The sequence below is a fragment of the Ursus arctos genome, unplaced genomic scaffold (genome assembly GCF_023065955.2).
Source record: "Ursus arctos isolate Adak ecotype North America unplaced genomic scaffold, UrsArc2.0 scaffold_10, whole genome shotgun sequence".
In the NCBI taxonomy this organism is placed as follows: domain Eukaryota; kingdom Metazoa; phylum Chordata; class Mammalia; order Carnivora; family Ursidae; genus Ursus; species Ursus arctos.
In genome coordinates this window covers 73649827-73669067 of record NW_026622764.1, presented here as the reverse complement: position 1 = coordinate 73669067, position 19241 = coordinate 73649827, and the positions used below count along the sequence as shown (strand labels likewise).

Below are 19241 nucleotides of genomic sequence, written 5' to 3'. Positions count from 1 at the left end.
GCTCTCTCTCTTACTGGTTCTGTGCTTTTGGCAAGTTACTTGGCTTTCAGAAGCCTGATTTTCCTAACCAGGAAAATGGGGATAACACTTCCCAGGCTCCCCTGATGATCAGATAACACATGCAAAGATGCTGGCGTGGCACCTGCAGAAACGTAGGACATGCCTAAGCTACAGCAACACTGTCGAGGAGACTGAGTCAGTGCACTGAACATTGATTAATCACCTATTATGTGCAAGATAACTCCTCGAAATAGAGTTAGGCACTGTAACCATAAAGCATAACTGCAAGTGACAAGGGGCATCAGCGCACAAAGGGCTTAGGAACAAAGACGAGGCTGTGGCTAACTGCGCCTGCCAAAGGGGAGAGGATGACAATGTAAGGATCGGGGAGAAGCTCAAAACGGAGGTGGCCTCGGGGGTGGATGTTGAAAGAGGAGTTCCCTGGTGGAGGGGGAAGGGCATTCTAGGAGGAGAAAGAGCACCAGCAAAGGCTCACGGGCATTCAAGCAAATAGGGCACGCAAGCTGGATCAAGCAAAGATTGCCTTACAGCTGACTCAGCCACCTCAGACAGCAAGAAAGAGATCACAGCACCTGCACGCTGCTCCACGCCCTCCATAACTCCCACAAGTGAGAGGCAATTCCTTCCTGAAGGACAGCCAGAATGGGAAAAGGTCCAGCAAGGCTGCAAGAGACGTGAAGAGCCCCAAGGAATTTCCAGCAGCTACAACCCCGATTTGAGGCATAGTCCCTACAACACACCGATCACGGGGCAGCAGGCCCACTCTGTGGGCCCCTGCCTTTCATGCTCGCAGCTGACACCTGCCACACAGTGTCAGATCACACCTAGGACGTTTCAGTGGCCACAGGTCACTGAAGCCCTCGAAGATCCATACCAGAGGTCATCTAAGCTATGGCCAGCAGCCACAGCACCAGAGCCACCCATCTGCCTGTGAATACCTGCTCATGGCATCTCCAGCCACATCTGCATAGACACGACACGTAAGAAATCTCTCCTCTGTCATCTCAAGACCCCCAGAATGGCAGAGAAGTGCTACAGGCAGCACAGAAAACCTTAAGGCCCATCAGAGCCAGAGCCCAATAGAAACAGTAAAACTGAAGTGTATTTTGAGGATTTAATTTCATTGCCATTCCTTTCATCACCTCAAACTCTTTTATAGTTTTACAAGAGAGTTTTACTACTATGTACTGTAAAGATGTTCCACTGACTTGAACCCAAAAATAAGACATGTCTGGAATCCTTTTATTCCTTTTCCTCAGAAACAAATAGGAAGAAAATGACTGTTATCCACCGTGGCTGCTAAATGAAGCTCAAAGACGCTCTTTACTCAGCCCGTTTAAAAATATGCTTACCTATGGGTTTACAAATTCTCAGTTTTCAAAGAACTAGAACATATTCTAATCGGCATGGTAAAATGGTAAAAAATTAGGTCTTTCTGATTAGGAGCCACAGAATTTAGCAATATCTCAAAAACCCTATCAGGAACACTAATTATCACTGAAACAAGTACAGAAATATTAGTCAGAGATTTTCAGCTGAAGAATTCTTTGTTGTAATTTGAGGTCTTCAAAAAAAAAAAAGTCAGTGTATCACTGTACTTATGAAGCATCATCTATGAGTCAGACTTATATTTCAACCTCTGATGCACCTGGGATTAAAGAAAGAACCTGGACATTATTTCTAAACACATCTTGGCATTGAACTTCGTGAAAACATAAAGACACAAGTATAGTCAGGGAACCCAGGCTGAGACTGCAGGTAAACAGCGGCTTCAATCTTACTGTGCTACCCAGGTTAAATGAAACCTGGTGTGAGAGCGCCTTTGCACCCAAACGGCAAAGGCTTAGGGAGGCTCACTGCGCCGGGAAGCAGCAGGCGGGCCACGGGGCATGTGCGGGCTAGGGAGCATGCGCGCTGAGCAGGAGCAGAGCAGGGAACAATGCTGTCCGGGGAACCATTTCTAACTTTAACAGGAGAAAATGAAATAGAATGGTTTGGCATCAGGAGTGACTGACTAAGCATGACTTTAATGTGCTAGTCGGATGGTGTTTTTAAATGTTGAGTCTTGAAAGCCACAGGGAAAGGTACTGTTTGATCTGGTTAAACCAAGGCAAGGTACTGAAAGAAGAGAATGATACTAAAACCTGCTCACCTTTCAGGTAATTAGATTGTACTGAAGATAAAGATCTTTTGCCCTCTCTGTTTTATAAAGAATCAGTCATTGCCAATTTGGTCGTTTCTACCTTGTCTTCTGAGGCTAACGGCAAGGAAGCTTCTCCGGCCAAACTAATGGTGCAGATCAGCTACCTAGTTCACCGGAAACTGTAGTTAACTTAAATCAAAACCAAAGTTAGCAAATATAATACAATTTTACCATCACCCTAGAGACGGGGGCAAGTGAACTAGTACGCCTGATATAAGGGGGAAAGGATGACCCCATCACACTGCTGTGGCACCACATGACAGAAGCCCCATCACAGAGACTGGAGCCAAATCTTAGGACAGCACCGAGACTTCTACTTGTAACAGTCTCTCATACAGCTTCCTAAATTATAGCAACATGTAAAATTAGTTATACCTGAAGTCTAAAAATAATGGGGGGTGGGGCACAGCATCCAGATTAGAGGGAGCAGCAAAATGACACCACAAGAAAGCAATCACATCAATCCAGAAGTTTGGGGAAATCCATAGGACAAGTAACCTGGTGTCTGCAACCGGTCATGAAGAAGGTGGGAGGTGGGATGGGGGCATGAAGTGTGCAGACCTGCTCTAGAGTAACAGACTCAGGAGACAGAAAAACCAAATGAAATGTGCAGGCCACGTTTGGTTCCAACAAGCTGCCTGGGAGAAAATGGACCTGATATCATCAAGGACGTACGCATACGGACTGAGTACTAGATGATGCCAATGGACTGCCGTGAACCTTCTTAGGTCATGCTAGGGCTGCCGTGATGTAAGAAAATATCTGTATTCCTTAGAGATCCATAATAAAATGTCCCAGTGAAAAGACATGAGGTCTAGGGTTTACTTTAGTAACAAGGAGAAAGAAAAAAGAAAAGGAAAAGAAAAAACAAATATAAGTGAAGCAAATCCAGCACAGTTTTGATAGTTACTAAATCTGGAAGATGAATATATGGGGGTTACCTATGTTATTCTTTGTATTTTTGCTTATTTTGAAAGTTTTCATAATAAAGGTTCTTTTTTTAAACACTGACAGGACCCAGCTCACTGCACATCCACTAGCCAATAAAATATACAATTTCACACATCAAATAAGTCTTTGTTATCTTGAAACACCACAGTGTCATCTGTCCAAGAAAATCCAGGGTCTTCTGATGAGTTTAAAACATAAAACATTCCTATCTCATTATGTGAATGCTCTTGAACTTTTGCGAATATACCTTAGCAAGGAATAAACAATACAGAATTCCCCTTCCCAATAATGTCCTTATATAAAATAGCATCAAAATTAATGAAGTATGATTCACTGAAACTCACTATTGGCAGAAAAGAAATAAAGTAGCCAAGCATTATAAACCAAAATCAAACACCGCCAGGACATATTAAACAACTTTAAAAATGATTACCTCTACAGGGCAGGGAAAGGGGGAATGCTGTGAGCAGGGACAGGGGTAAGGGGTGACACCAAAATTTCTCAATGAGTCCTTTTTAATGCTGTTTTGACTTTTTTAATGTTGTCTTGAGCCACACAAATGGACTGCCTATTCAAAAACCACATTTAATTTTAAATTAAATAATGGCATGCATACTTATCATAATTTACAGAATTACTTTTCCTCTACCATAAGGATGCCAACACTAAAACTTGAAAAAAAAATTAAAATGCTCTTTAAGATGTCCATTGGTCACTCATGAAACTATTTCCCAGGATCAACCTTTGTGGTTTTAAAACACATTAATTTCTTATCTTACTTCTAATAGGTTCTTTCCTTTCTTAAGGCGAACATTTAAGAAACTTAAAATGAATGTGAACATAAAAGCAAAAAAAAAGAGTCCCTGGGGTGAACTCGAAAAACTCAAATCAAGGAAAGCCCCTTCTGTTTTTTGTTTCGTGTCAAACCACACATTTAAGTCTTTACTTGAAAGCAGAGGAATTTAACAAGGATTTAGCAGTCTTCAGTTTGTTCCCTTCTTCTAACCTCAAACCCAAACTCTTATATTTTCACTTTCTTTTCTCATCCATTACCTGTGCTTCTCGGCCACCTCTCGTCAATCAAGATTATTGAAACCTCAAACCAAAACTCAATCATTTATTTGCCTTTTAAGCTACTTAAAATAGATGTTTAAACCCCCAATTCTCACAACGCCATCTGAAGCATTTCAGTATCCCTTTTCTTGGTTCTTTTATTGAGTTAATAGCCAAACAAAGACCTACTACTGGAACTTGAAATAAATTAACTAAAGCCCCTGGTGGATACCAGATAGGTTACATTGTGTTCCTGGAATAGCTGGTGATTTCTTAACTCTAAGAACCAACGAGCCTGGTAGAAACCTCTGTCAACAAATGAGCATTCTGAAGGCCTCCCGATGGTCACACTGCTTTCAATAAATCTGAGAGATGAAAAAGGCCATTCACAAAAAAATGATATTCTTCTTTACAAAAAAATGTATCACTGGATTGCTTTAAGATTTTATTTATTTATTTGAGAGAGAGAGCACACAAGCAAGGAGAGGGGCAGACAGAAAGGGAGAAGCAGGCTCCCCACTGAACAGAGAGCTTGATGCGGGGCTTGATCCTAGGACCTCAGGATCATGACCTGAGCTGAAGGCAGATACTTAACCAACTGAGCCACCCAGGTGCCTCTCACTGGATTGTTTTTAATAAGGATTTCCAATTACCAGTTTAGACAGTCTTGAACAATGGCTATCAACCAATATGCATTTACTGAGAGCCCAGAGTGTATATGTTACATTTTACTACAAATAGAAGAAACAAGACACACTTTGTTATCAAGAGCTTTAAGGTATGGTTGACAAGACACGTTTAACATATGACACCAAAAGAACACATTGTTAGAAGGTCAAGTGTGCCACATGTAAGCTATAAGCATGGTGGTGGCTGGAACTACAGTGGCTATGGCAGACCTGGAGGTTTCGTGGACTCCTGGCAAAACTTCACAGGTAAGATAGCAAAGAAAGGCAAGGGGAACGTTAGCAGCCGCCAGACATAGGCTCTGCCTGAGAAAGGGATCTAACTTGGGACAGAGAGTTTAGTCTGGTTGAGGAAAACTATAAAGGAAGAGGTGTGGTAGGAAAAACCAGAAGGGCAGGCCATACCCAACGAATAACTGTGGTATGCATGTGTTCATTGTTAAAGAAAAGCAGGCTGTGACCAGACCCTAGAAGCCACGAACGACGGCTCCAATTCTATTTTGTTTTTTGGTTTGTTTTATTTTTTTAAGATTTTATTTATTTATTTGACAGAGAGAGACAGCGAGAGAGGGAACACAAGCAAGGAGAGTGTGAGAGGAAGGAGCAGGCTTCCCACCAAACAGGGAGCCCGATGCGGGGCTCAATCCCAGGACCCTGGGATCATGACCTGAGCCGAAGGCAGACGCTTAACGGCCGAGCCACCCAGGAGCCCCTCCAATTCTATTTTGAAGGCAGTAGCTATCCCATGATCTTCAAGAGGAAAGGGACCAAAAGTGAGCTGTCCTGCCAGCCAGACACAGGGTTCCTCTCCCCGGACACAGCAATACTCTGCGAAGCACAGGCAAGGTGGACCTCCATGTCCCCATGTTCTTTCTCCATCACTAAAAGCTTCTCTGATGAGCATTCAACAACTAATTCGATATGTTCATCATACTTTGGATGAGTATTTTCTTAGATAAGCCTTCAGGGAGAAGTGACCACTCCCTCCTAGAATCAAGAGATTCTAGAGGACACTTACAAAGCACCTCTCAGAGTAGATCATCCTCTAGAACAGCGTCCAGAGAAGGCCAATTCCATATAATAATGTTATTTCAGTACTAATGATACCAACACTAATTCATTTAGTCCTGACCTATGAAGTAGGGATTATTACAACTCCCATTTTACAGATACCTTTGCTGAGAGGTTAGAGAGGACAAGTACCTTTTCAAAGGTTGTGTGTAGCTCATTAGTGGTGGAGCCGGGACTCACCCAGGCTGCCCAGACCTCAGGGAACGTGCTTCAGACCACACAGGCATGCCGCCTTGGGTGTTCCCACTCTCTCCAATGGCTCGGGTGGACAGTGAGACACTGTCCTATGGCTAGTGCACAGGGGAGAGAACTCCCAACCTACCTGGAGGCTCAGCGATCTCTAAGTACTGACTCCAGAGTCAGTCAGCAACACTGACTTTACAATATCGTACTTTTGGTAGAAATGGAGAAGAGAAAGTCACTATCCTTTATTCAATGTCTTTTATTTAAGATCACTACCAGACATGTCCGGGATCCCTCTCATACTCCTAATTAATGCGTATACTTTACAACCGAGTATAGCTTTGCAAGTCTTCAGATATTCATATATAATTTCCACAGAATCACCATTTGGGCATCCTACACTTACAGAATAAAGCTAAATGACAAAAATATCACTTAAATATAAGGCTAGGGCATTCATTAAATAACCAGGGGTGGGCAACATGAAACAGAGGAATACCACATAAAAATCACAGTAGCAAAAATCAGAAAGAAACAAATACATCTATTTTACATTACTTTCCAAAGTCAAAAGTTTTTTGGGGGGGGGTTTGGGGGGGGTGGTTTCTTTTTTTTTTTTTTTTTTTTTTTTTTGCTAGGAATAGCAATCCTTTACTATAAATGCTACTGGACCTTTTTAAGACACATATTTACTATGCTTGGAATATGTGGGCATGCTTAATAAAACAATTAGAAAATACGCCAGTTTTTTAACTAAGCAAAATACATAATGTTATACGATTTACACACAATTTTAATGTTAACAGTAAAAATAATGAAATTATTTCACTTTTTGATATTTAACAATAAAAAGACTTTTAACTCCCAAGACCTGCACTACAACCAATTTAATAGATTCTGTCATCAGAATGGTGGTCTTGGCATCTTATATGAGTTCTTTTAAAAACTTATTTCATACGGAAGGCATTGATAAAAAAAAAATTAGTGTTCCTTTATGCTATATCTTGGTTGGCCAAGCAACCAAGCCAAATCTTTGAAAAAAAAACTGAAAAGAGAAATTGTATGTTTTATGTAAAGATAGGGAGCAAAGTCCAAAGTTCTGCAGCCATAAAACACATTTGTGAAGAATTTTATTAAACTATAATATATTCTAAGCACTCACTGTTTATCATAATTAAATGATGACAGATTTTGAGTAGCAGTTTCTGTGCTTCCATAGAGAAGGCGGCTCGTGCTGAATTCAGGATATATGTATAAAAAACAGTGGCTAGGGACTTCCGGTTAAGATGGCAAAGGAGTAGGAGACACCTTTTTTCAGCCGGTCCCCTGAGTCGAGCTGAATAGGTACCAGACCAGCCTAAACAACCATGGAACCAGCCTGAGATGCAGGAAGATGCATCTGGATCTCTACAAATGAACATCTCCAGCACTGAGTATTGAGGTACGAAGCGGGGAGCCATGAAACCGTGCACAGATATCGGAAGATAAACGGAAGGGGAAGGGAGCCGCCGCGTTTGGGCACCAGGAAGCGGTAGCCACCTGCACGGGAGAGCGGGCGGGGCTTGCGGACAGCACCCGCAAAACAGCAGACTGAGACCATGAGCCGAGTGCGTGCGCCACCAGGCATCTCGCGGAACACCAGAATCCCGGTGTGCTCACTGGATCCAGACTGAGACTGGGAGCTTCCGGAGCGCGCACGGGGCGGCTGGTGGCATTAGAAACACAAAGGACAGAGACGCACCGGCCCTGGAAGTGAGGGCTGGGACACCAGGTGTGGGGCGCACATCCCAGGACGCTGCAGGGTTGAGCAGCACCAACAGTAACAGAGTTAAAGTGGCCAGAACATTAGTAGAAAACGGGCCGCAATCCCTCTGTTCTGTGACATAGGCTGAAATTCAGCCGCTGCTTCTCTGACTCTCAGAAGAGGCACAGCAAACCGCCAGGGAAAGCCACCAGAGAACAAAAGCCTGGAAATACCGGCTCAGAGAGTGCCCATCCCCATCCCCCCTCGCAGGGGACAGGGAGACTCTACCCAAACAGGGTTGACTGAGTATCGGCGCGGCAGGCCCCTCCCCCAGAAGGCAGGCTGAAAAATCAAGAAGCCCACAACCCTGGCGCCCAGGTGGCGCAGTCATTGAGTGCCTGTCTTCGGCTTAGGGCGTGATCCCGGCGTTCCGGAAAGGAGTCCCTCATCGGGCTCCTCCGCTGGGAGCCTGCTTCTTCCTCTCCCACTCCCCTGCTTCTGTTCCCTCTCTCGCTGGTTGGCTGCCACATAAATAAATAAATAAAATCTTTAAAGAAGAAGCCCACATGCCTAAGATCCCTATAATACAAGGGGCACGGCCTGGGACCCAGTCAATAATTTGGGCTCTGCACAGCCCCGCAGCCTCTCCTCATCAGAATGACAAGAAGGAAAAGCCCCCCCCAGCAAAGAAAAGACAGTGAGTCTGTGGCCTCTGCCACAGAAATAATGGATATGGATGTAACCAAAGTATCAGAAATGGAATTCAGAGTAACGATGGTCAAAATGATGAGTAGAATTGAAAAAACTATTAACAAAAAGGTTACTGAGAATATAGAATCCCTAAGGACAGAAATGAGAGCGAATCTGACAGAAATTAAAAATTCTATGAGCCAAATGCAGACAAAACTAGAGGCTCTGACGGCCAGGGTCACAGAAGCAGAGGAATGGGTTAGTGAATTGGAGGATGGGTTAATAGAGGAAAAAATGAAAATAGAAGATGGTCTTAAAAAAATCCACGCCCACGAATGTAGATTACGGGAGATTACTGACTCAATGAAACGATCCAATGTTAGAATCATCGGCATCCCCAAGGAGGTGGAGAAAAACAGAGGTCTAGAAGAGATATTTGAACAAATTGTAGCTGAAAACTTCCCTAATCTAGCAAGGGAAACAAACATTCGTGTCCAAGAGGCAGAGAGGACCCCTCCCAAGCTCAACCACGACAAACCTACGCCACGTCACATCATAGTGCAATTCGCAAATATTAGATCCAAGGATACAGTATTGAAAGCGGCCAGGGCAAAGAAATTTCTCACGTACCGAGGCAAAGGCATCAGAATTACGTCAGACCTGTCTACACAGACCTGGAATGAGAGAAAGGGTTGGGGGAGCATTTTTAAAGCTCTTTCAGAGAAAAACATGCAGCCAAGGATCCTTTATCCAGCAAGGCTGTCATTCAGAATTGATGGAGAAATAAAGACATTTCAGAATTGCCAGTCACTAACCAATTTCGTAACCACGAAACCAGCCCTACAGGAGATATTACGGGGGGTTCTATAAAGGTAAAAAGGCCCCAAGAGTGATACAGAACAGAAAGTCACAGCCAATACAAACAAAGACTTTACTGGCAACATGGCATCATTAAAATCATATCTCTCAGTAATCAGTCTTAATGTAAATGGTTTGAACCATCCCATAAACGCCACAGGGTTGCAGACTGGATAAAAAGAAATGACCCATCCATTTGCTGTCTACAAGAGACTCATTTCGAACCCAAAGATGCATTCAGACTGAGAGTAAGGGGATGGAGTACCATCTTTCACGCAAATGGACCTCAAAAGAAAGCTGGGGTAGCAATTCTCATATCAGATAAATTGGATTTTAAACTACAGACTATAGTTAGAGACGGAGAAGGGCACTATATTATTCTTAAAGGAAGTATTCAACAAGTGGATATGACAATTATAAATATATATGCCCCCAACAGGGGAGCAGCAAGATACACAAGCCAACTCTTAACCAGAATAAAGAGACATATAAATAAAAATACATTAATAGTAGGGGACCTCAACACTCCACTATCAGAAATAGACAGAACACCCTGGCAAAAACTAAGCAAAGAATCAAAGGCTTTGAATGCCATACTCGACGAGTTGGACCTCATAGATATATATAGAACAGTACACCCCAGAACCAAAGAATACTCATTCTATTCTAATGCCCATGGAACATTCTCAAGAATAGACCATGTTCTGGGACACAAAACAGGTCTCAACCGATACCAAAAGATTGAAACTATCCCCTGCATATTCTCAGACCACAACGCTCTGAAATTGGAACTCAACCACAAGGAAAAATTTAGAAGAAACTCAAACACTTGGAGACTAAGAACCATCCTGCTCAGGAATGACTCGATAAACCAGGAAATCAAAAATCAAATTAAACAATTTATGGAGACCAATGAGAATGAAAATACAACAGTCCAAAACCTATGGGATACTGCAAAGGCAGTCCTAAGGGGAAAATACATAGCCATCCAAGCCTCACTCAAAAGAATAGAAAAATCTAAAATGCAGTTTTTATATTCTCACCTCAAGAAGCTGGAACAGCAACAGAGGGACAGGCCTAATCAACACACGAGGAAGCAGTTGACCAAAATTAGAGCTGAAATCAATCTAGCAGAAACCAGAAGTACAGTAGAACAGATCAACAGGACTAGAAGCTGGTTCTTGGAGAGAATCAATAAAATTGACAGACCACTGGCAAGACTTATCCAAAAGAAAAGAGAAAGGACCCAGATTATTAAAATTATGAATGAAAAGGGAGAGGTCACGACGAACACCATTGAAATTGGAAGGATTATTAGAAATTTTTATCAACAGCTATATGCCAATAAACTAAGCAATCTGGAAGAGATGGAATCCTTCCTGGACACCTATAAACTACCAAGATTGAAACCGGAAGAAATTGATTTCTTAAACAGGCCAATTAATTATGAAGAAATTGAGTCAGTGATAAACAACCTTCCAAACAACAAAACTCCAGGCCCGGACGGTTTTCCTGGGGAATTCTACGAAGCATTCAAAGAAGAAATAATACCTATTCTCCTAAAGCTATTTCAAAAAACAGAAACAGAAGGAAAGCTACCAAACTCATTCTATGAGGCCAATATTACCTTGATCCCCAAACCAGGCAAAGACCCCCTCAAAAAGGAGAATTACAGACCGATCTCCCTAATGAATATGGACGCCAAAATCCTTAACAAGATACTTGCTAATAGAATCCAACAGTACATTAAAAGGATTATCCATCACGATCAAGTGGGATTCATACCTGGGATGCAAGCGTGGTTCAATATTCGCCAATCAATCAGCGTGATACATCATATCAACAAGAAAAGACTCAGGAACCATATGATCCTCTCAATCGATGCCGAAAAAGCATTTGACAAAATACAGCATCCTTTCCTGATTAAAACCCTTCAGAGTGTAGGAATAGAAGGTACATTTCTCAATCTCATAAAAGCCATCTATGAAAAGCCTACTGCAAATATTATTCTCAATGGGGAAAAGCTGGAAGCCTTTCCCTTAAGATCAGGAACTCGACAAGGATGCCCACTCTCGCCACTATTATTCAACATAGTACTAGAAGTCCTTACAACAGCAATCAGACGACAAAAAGGGATCAAAGGTATTCGAATCGGCAAAGAAGAAGTCAAAATGTCTCTCTTCGCAGATGACATGATACTCTATAGGGAAAACCCAAAAGAAGCCACTCCCAAACTATTAGAAGTTATAGAGCAATTCAGTAACGTGGCGGGATACAAAATCGATGCTCAGAAATCAGTTGATTTCTATACACGAATAACGAGACCGAAGAAAGAGAAATTAGGGAATCCATCCCATTTACAATAGCACCAAAAACCATACGTTACCTTGGAATTAACTTAACCAGAGACGTAAAGGACCTATATTCTAGAAACTATAAATCACTCTTGAAAGACATTGAGGAAGACATAAAAAGATGGAAAGATATTCCATGCTCATGGATCGGAAGAATTAACATAGTTAAAATGTCCATGCTACCCAGAGAAATCTACACTTTCAATGCTATCCCGATCAAAATACCGAGGACATTTTTTAAAGAACTGGAACAAACAGTCCTTAAATTTGTATGGAAACAGAAAAGGCCCCGAATCTCCAAGGAACTGTTGAAAAGGAAAAACAAAGCTGGGGGCATCACAATGCCGGATTTTGAGCTGTACTACAAAGCTGTGATCACAAAGACAGCATGGTACTGGCACAAAAACAGACACATAGACCAATGGAACAGAATAGAGAGCCCAGAAATGGACCCTCAGCTCTTTGGGCAACTAATATTTGATAAAGCAGGAAAAAACATCCGGTGGGAAAAAGACAGTCTCTTCAATAAATGGTGCTGGGAAAATTGGACAGCTACATGCAAAAGAATGAAACTTGACCACTATCTCACACCATACACAAAAATAAACTCCAAATGGATGAAAGACCTCGATGTGAGACAAGAATCCATCCAAATCCTAGAGGAGAACATAGGCAGCAACCTCTACGACATCGGCCAAAGCAACCTTTTCCAGGATACATCCCCAAAGCCAAGAGAAACAAAAGATAAAATGAGTTTATGGGACTTCATCAAGATTAAAAGTTTCTGCACAGCCAAGGAAACAGTCAGAAAAACTAAGAGGCAGCCCACGGAATGGGAGAAGATATTTGCAAATGACACTACAGATAAAGGACTGGTATCCAAGATCTACAAAGAACTTCTCAAACTCAATACACGAGAAACAAATAAACAAATCAAAAAATGGGCAGAAGATATGAACAGACACTTTTCCAATGAAGACATACAAATGGCTAACAGACACATGAAAAAATGTTCAAAATCATTAGCCATCAAGGAAATTCAAATCAAAACCACACTGAGATACCACCTTACGCCAGTTAGAATGGCAAAAATACACAAGGCAAGAAACAACAATTGTTGGAGAGGATGTGGAGAAAGGGGATCCCTCCTACATTGTTGGTGGGAATGCAAGTTGGTACAGCCACTCTGGAAAACAGTGTGGAGGTCTCTTAAAAAGTTAAAAATTGAGCTACCCTATGATCCAGCCATTGCACTACTGGGTGTTTACCCCAAAGATACAGATGTAGTAAAGAGAAGGGCCATATGCACCCCAATGTTCATAGCAGCAATGTCCACAATAGCTAAATCGTGGAAGGAGCCGAGATGCCCTTCAACAGATGACTGGATTAAGAAGTTGTGGTCCATATATACAATGGAATATTACTCAGCTATCAGAAAAAACGAGTTCTCAACATTTGCTGCAACATGGACGGCACTGGAGGAGATAATGCTAAGTGAAATAAGTCAAGCAGAGAAAGACAACTATCATATGATTTCTCTCATCTATGGAACATAAGAACTAGGATGATCGGTAGGGGAAGAAAGGGATAAAGAAAGGGGGGGTAATCAGAAGGGGGAATGAAACATGAGAGACTATGGACTATGAGAAACAAACTGAAGGCCTCAGAGGGGAGGGGGGTGGGGGAATGGGATAGACAGGTGATGGGTAGTAAGGAGGGCACGTATTGCATGGTGCACTGGGTGTTACACGCAACTAATGAATCATCGAGCCTTACATCGGAAACCGGGGATGTACTGTATGGGGACTAACATAATATAATAAAAAACCATTAAAAAATAAATAAAAATTAAAATTAAAATGGAGAGGAATTAAAAAAACAAAACAAAAAAAAAAACAGTGGCTAACGAAGTATTATGAGACAATATGCTTTGTAAGATTCGTCTAAGGAACAGAGATGTCCCAGAGAAGCCAAAGAGAGGAAAACGAATGAATATTAAGTGGATAAGCTCTTCCACACACTAACTGATCTCAGGGCACCTCCTCCTACCAGTGCAGAAAAGCATACCAAAAGTTACTGTTTTCTGCTTCTCATTAAAATAAACAGAGTCTAATTTTAGTGAGGTATTTACTACCCTTCACTTGATGCCTGAATAATGCATAGTAACAAAGCCTTTAAAGTTAAATATCAATCAAATAAGCATATTATCATGATATTTGCCAACATGCTTTAATGAAGAAAAAGGCACAAAGCTTTTATTTTCTTCCACTACCTAAATCAATCTTAACCCTTTGGGTTAAAGCTGAGGAGCTCAAAAAGTAAGTATAAGAGAAAAATGTTTAAAAAAATCTTGAAGGGTAGGACTTGGAGATCTTTTCTTTCTTAATTACTTTTGTATATATAAAGTTGCTTGGGACATCAACATTTCTAAATGTGTTCACTTTAAACAGGCTTCCGTATTTCTTGGGTTTACATGCAAATATAAAAATGACAGAAATAGTGCATATTTAGAGAAAAAAGCATACCTACTAGTTTGCCATAATATAATAAACACAGGAGAATACAGAGGCTAGAGGAGTACTCACATCAAGCTAACTGTCCTAAATCTTGATTTCACATATATCCTTCCAGATGTGTCAAGAAAGTGTCCACGATATGTTCAAATCAAAATGAGGAAACAAGAAAACCACACAGCCCCATCCCAAGGACTACTTTATTCTTTCATTGGCTCAACATATATTTGCTGAGCACCCACCCTGGGCCAGAAACAAAAGACAACCGGGGTTCTAGCAAAGTCCCAGCCCCCAGAAAGCTTAGTCTAGTAAGGGAACCTGGAAGCTACACAGAGGGAGAAGCCAGACCCCACAGGGAGATACTGCAAAGTTTTAAACAAGGAAATGGCATGAGCCATAGAAGAACAGGCGCTGGGGGAGGGGTAGAGCATGAGCCTATGACTGATTACTCCAGATCAAAAACATATGGGCAAAGGTGGACCATGCGAGCGCAGGGCCTGAACTTGAGAGCGTACAGGCTTATGACTGAGTGAAGACAGTAGTTGCATAATTGCTGTACAAGATGCTCAATAAATATTAGTTTCTTTCTTCTTTCTCATAGATGAGGATTTCTCCCCCAAAAACTTACCTTTCTGCACGAATCACACCACTGTAGTAGGGGGGATCCCAAGGCATTAATTCCTACAATGGAAAAATTCATTGCTATGAAAGTTATTGACCACTTCACAATTTTTACCAAAAATTTAGCCAGCTTATAAAATGTAAACCTCTTATAATATCAGAAAAGGTTTATAAAAACCCTGAAAACTCATGAAATCCCCACCTCTTTATTTTGACTTCTGTAATCAATGAGTACAGAGATATAAATGAAACATAATCCCAGAATTTGGGGAAGAGGTACATACTGTAAAATGTAAACATAAAAGTCAACATTAATAGATTAAATCAGCCACGCTGAAATTTTTCCCAAAATGCAACCCATGTATCAATCCATAAAACACTGCAGGTAAGATTAGGGTCCTAAAGGTAAGATTAGAGTTCTTTCTAAATCTAAGCAGGAAGCTTAGGGTGGATCCCCAAAATGAAAGCAACAATTTCAAGTCTAACAAAGGGAGAATTACCTGTAATCTTAGCAAAGAAAATATGTCATAAAGAAGCACTGTCACAATAGTTGGTTTTGACAACTGGCGCAGAATTCTGAAGGGAGGAAAAGCTTGAATCCATGAATGAGCCTCCTCCCCACAAACTGTCCAGGTGACAGGAGTAACTAACAGCCCAGGCTGTGAGGTCAGAACGCCTGGGCTCTAGCGTGCAATCCACACTACTGTGCGATGTGGAAAAGTCATTTCTGCTCGCCAATGCTTTCCCGTCTTCCTTCTACACGACCTGATCTCACCCCTCTGTACCCTGAGCCCACCTCCCGCTGCTCTTGCCCTCCCTCGCTCCACTCTGGCCACACTGGTCTCCTCACTATTCCTTGACCACAAGAGGCAGCTGTTCTCCGAGAAGGCTCCGCCCTGCATTATTGCTGCGGGGCACTGCCTCGTTTCTTCCAAGTCTCTGCTCAAGGGTCTTCTCACATGAGAAGTCTTCCCTGACCAATCCTTCGAACACAGCAACCACCATCCCCTTTTCTCTGCTTTATTTTCCCCTGTTGCCCTCATCACCATACAACATGGCACATATTTCTTTCTTTCATGAATTTACTATCCATTTTCCTCCCCTAGAATGCAAGCTTCTTGAGGACAGGGACTTTTTCACATTTTTCCTGTTACGTCCTGGCAGCCTGAACACTGTCAGGTACACCGCAGTGCCTCAGTAACAGCATTTCTTATTGCACCTAAACTACTAAACAGAAGACCTGGTATTGTGTAAGAGCTCCAAGAACACTGGCTTCTGTCCTTTGATTTATCCTTTAAATTTTCAGTTCAGACATTATCTCCTCAAATAACAAGGTGTTCTTTCTCAAGTTCCGTGATCACGCTGCTACCATGGAGTGTAGCCAGTATAAGACCTTACAGCCTTACTTCCTTCTCCCAGCATCCCCAGAACTCTAGCCCCAAGGTGTTCAGTTCCTGGGACACATTTCCTCCAACAGATGACCATTTACTATCTGCAATGTACCAGACAGTCCAGGCTCTAGGGAAACAAAACCCAGTAAGACCCAATCCTTGTGCCGAGGAGCTGATAATGGTCCAGGCTGTAGAAAGCCAAGTGACTCCACAACCAGAGTACAGTAGGTCATGCGCACGACGTTGTACCATGTGAAAGAGAGCCCATGAGAAGGGTATTTAAATCACAGTGGAAGGTCAGGAAATGTTGGGAGGAGCCAAAGCTGGAGCTGAGTTTGAAGACTGGGCACACTGCAACCAGATAAAAAATGGGGAAAGGCATTCCTGTGTATGGTGTTTGTGAATGACGGCAAGCTACCTACCATAGTGGCTGGCACATAAATATCAGTCTGAACTGAAAAGTAAAAAAAAGGAAAGCAAGGACAAGCAAAGCAGTAAGTAACTAAAAAAAGCACAAGAGCATTACACAGGTATTATCAGTAGGGGACAAGGGACAGTAACTTGGCTTAAAGGGGCAGCAGAAGATAAGGCTAGAGAAGCAGGCAGAAGCAAAATTAGGAAAGCCTTGGTGGGAAAGCTAAGAAATAGGAAGGTAAATCTGAGAATTACAGCAAGCCACTGAAAAATCTTAAATAAAAGAGTGACAAGATCAGATCTGCTTTTTGGCAAAATCGCTCTGGTGGCAAGTCATTCATTCATTCATTCATTCATTCATTCATTCACATTTCAAGTAAGTGCTGAGTACCTACCCTGTGTCTAACACTGAACTAGGCACGTTGCTAAGCAGTCCAAATCAGCAGCCAGAAACCAGTTCGGCCGCTACAATCTGGGTGAGAAGTCACAATGACCTCAGCCAGGGCTGTGGCAATGGGCATGGAGAGGCAAGAACACAGAGTTCTCAGGAGGGTAGAATCTATAGGATTTAGTAACTGATTGGGGTGGGGGGAGATAAATAACCTGAAGGGCTTGTCGAAACAAGGATTACAAGGCTAGAGATACAGCAGGTCTCATTTGGGGCTTGAGAATTTGTATTTTTAACAAGCTCCAGGGAACACACTTTGAGAACTACTGGCCTAGAGAGAGTGCAGGTTCTGGCTGTGGTAGCAGGGTGACAACAGAGAATTCGTGAGATCAGGCATTTCACAAATATCTGTGGAATAACCTGTATCGATAAGCTATATAAACTGTCTAGAGGGGATAGTTTTATATTAGCTTTTAATGAATTAGCTTTTGACAACACATTTTATCTTTTCTGTTTCTATGTTCACCAGAATAAATTCTGATCTATATCTAGTTTCCTAAGTGGACCTACCTCTCAAGCCAAAATATGCAGATAACTAATCCTAGTACTTTACTCTAGAAACTGATGAATTTGATAGGATTAATCTATTTCTTGGAGATCACCTCTGAGAAACTGGTAAATAGTTTCTAAATCTGCAAGGCTCATTTCCCCTAAATGTTCTCTATGACTTTGGCCCTGGCAGCCAGCACCAAATCAAGAATTGCCAACAACAGCACCTACAAGAGAATGATACAAACAACCAGGAACCCTGCTGTTCCCTTGAGCCAAATGAGAACCAGGGTCCTAATACCTGGAATCCCATCACTTTTCAGGGCACACCATCACTTGGGCGGCCTTCTGGACATAAGGACACTTAAGCCTGCAGTGCAAGATCAAGTAATCATTTAACTGTATGACTGAAAACAACCCTTAACTGTGTTAGGATGGGGTATACTTTGATGTCAACATCGATCTATTTAATTGAGCTCCATAAATTAGCAAATAAAAAGTAAATGGCAATGTTAACATTAATGGTTAAACTGTCACCCGCCAGATCAATCCTCCACTGAGCCTCCTAAAAGGCTGCTTCAAACTGAGAAGCCCACTTTCGGCATAATGGAAGCTGACTTCGCGTGAGTGTATATTAACACATGTTGTTGACGTACATTTATACACGTCTATATGCGTATGAGCATGCATGAGTATTATGTCAACTAATCAACAAAAATACTGAATTTCCTGGAAGTGTCAAACTCAGACATATGAATCAAGTATTGCAATACTTTGTTCACCAAACCCAAGAATCAGAACCAAGACCGGGGATCAGAAACAAGACCATACACACCTTTAGCATATCACAAGAAAGTTCTTGAGTCAAAAGATAAGGACTTCAGCTGATAGACTGTTTATATTGTAATAAAAATATTCTAAAATTGTCACTTACAGAATTTTGAGGATTTAGTTTCATTTTCATCCCTCGTATCATCTCAAAGTCTTTTATAGTTCTGTAAAACAGGTATATCATTCATTGTTTGGACAAATTTTAATAACTACATTATTAAAGAACTAGCTTTCTAGGGGGATGGGGTAACTGGGTGACGGGCATTATTAAGGAGGGCACCTGATGTAATGAGCACTGGGTGTTATATGCAACTGATGAATCACCAAGCTTTACCTCTGAAACTAATAATACACTGTATGTTAATTAATTGAATTTAAATATTTTTTTTAAAAAAGAACTAGTTTTCTTATGTGACTTTCTAGTGTTTACGATAAAATTGGAAGTAATCTGTAGTGCAAATGTAAACCAGTATTAATCCAAATTTTATCTGTGTTAGAATGGACAGCAGTATATCATCAGTAAATTACCGCAATTTCTACCTTAGAAAATACCCTAGCAGATAGATATAGGACTTGAAAGTATTCAAGCTTGGAAAAATTAACAATGTTACATATACATGTAAAGGTTACTACCAGAAAACTTTAAATCTCTGCTCTTTGCTATACATTAAAAAGGTAAGAGACTAACAAATTACCTTCTATTAAAAAAAATGAACAGAT

The 19241-nt window shown here is 41.5% G+C and overlaps 1 protein-coding gene across 4 annotated transcripts in view; it reads right to left on the bottom strand.

Annotated features, from left to right (window-relative positions):
* MIPEP (mitochondrial intermediate peptidase) overlaps window positions 1-19241 on the bottom strand; it is a 203196-nt gene that overhangs the window by 149925 nt on the left and 34030 nt on the right. For all 4 annotated transcript variants that reach the window (XM_026493001.4, XM_026493004.4, XM_048215623.2 and 1 more), the window contains exons 9-10: window positions 18625-18685; window positions 14956-15008 (exon numbers count right to left, since the gene is read on the bottom strand). In XM_026493001.4, coding sequence (XP_026348786.2) covers window positions 14956-15008; window positions 18625-18685 — 114 coding nt within the window. The remainder of the gene's footprint in view (window positions 1-14955; window positions 15009-18624; window positions 18686-19241) is intronic.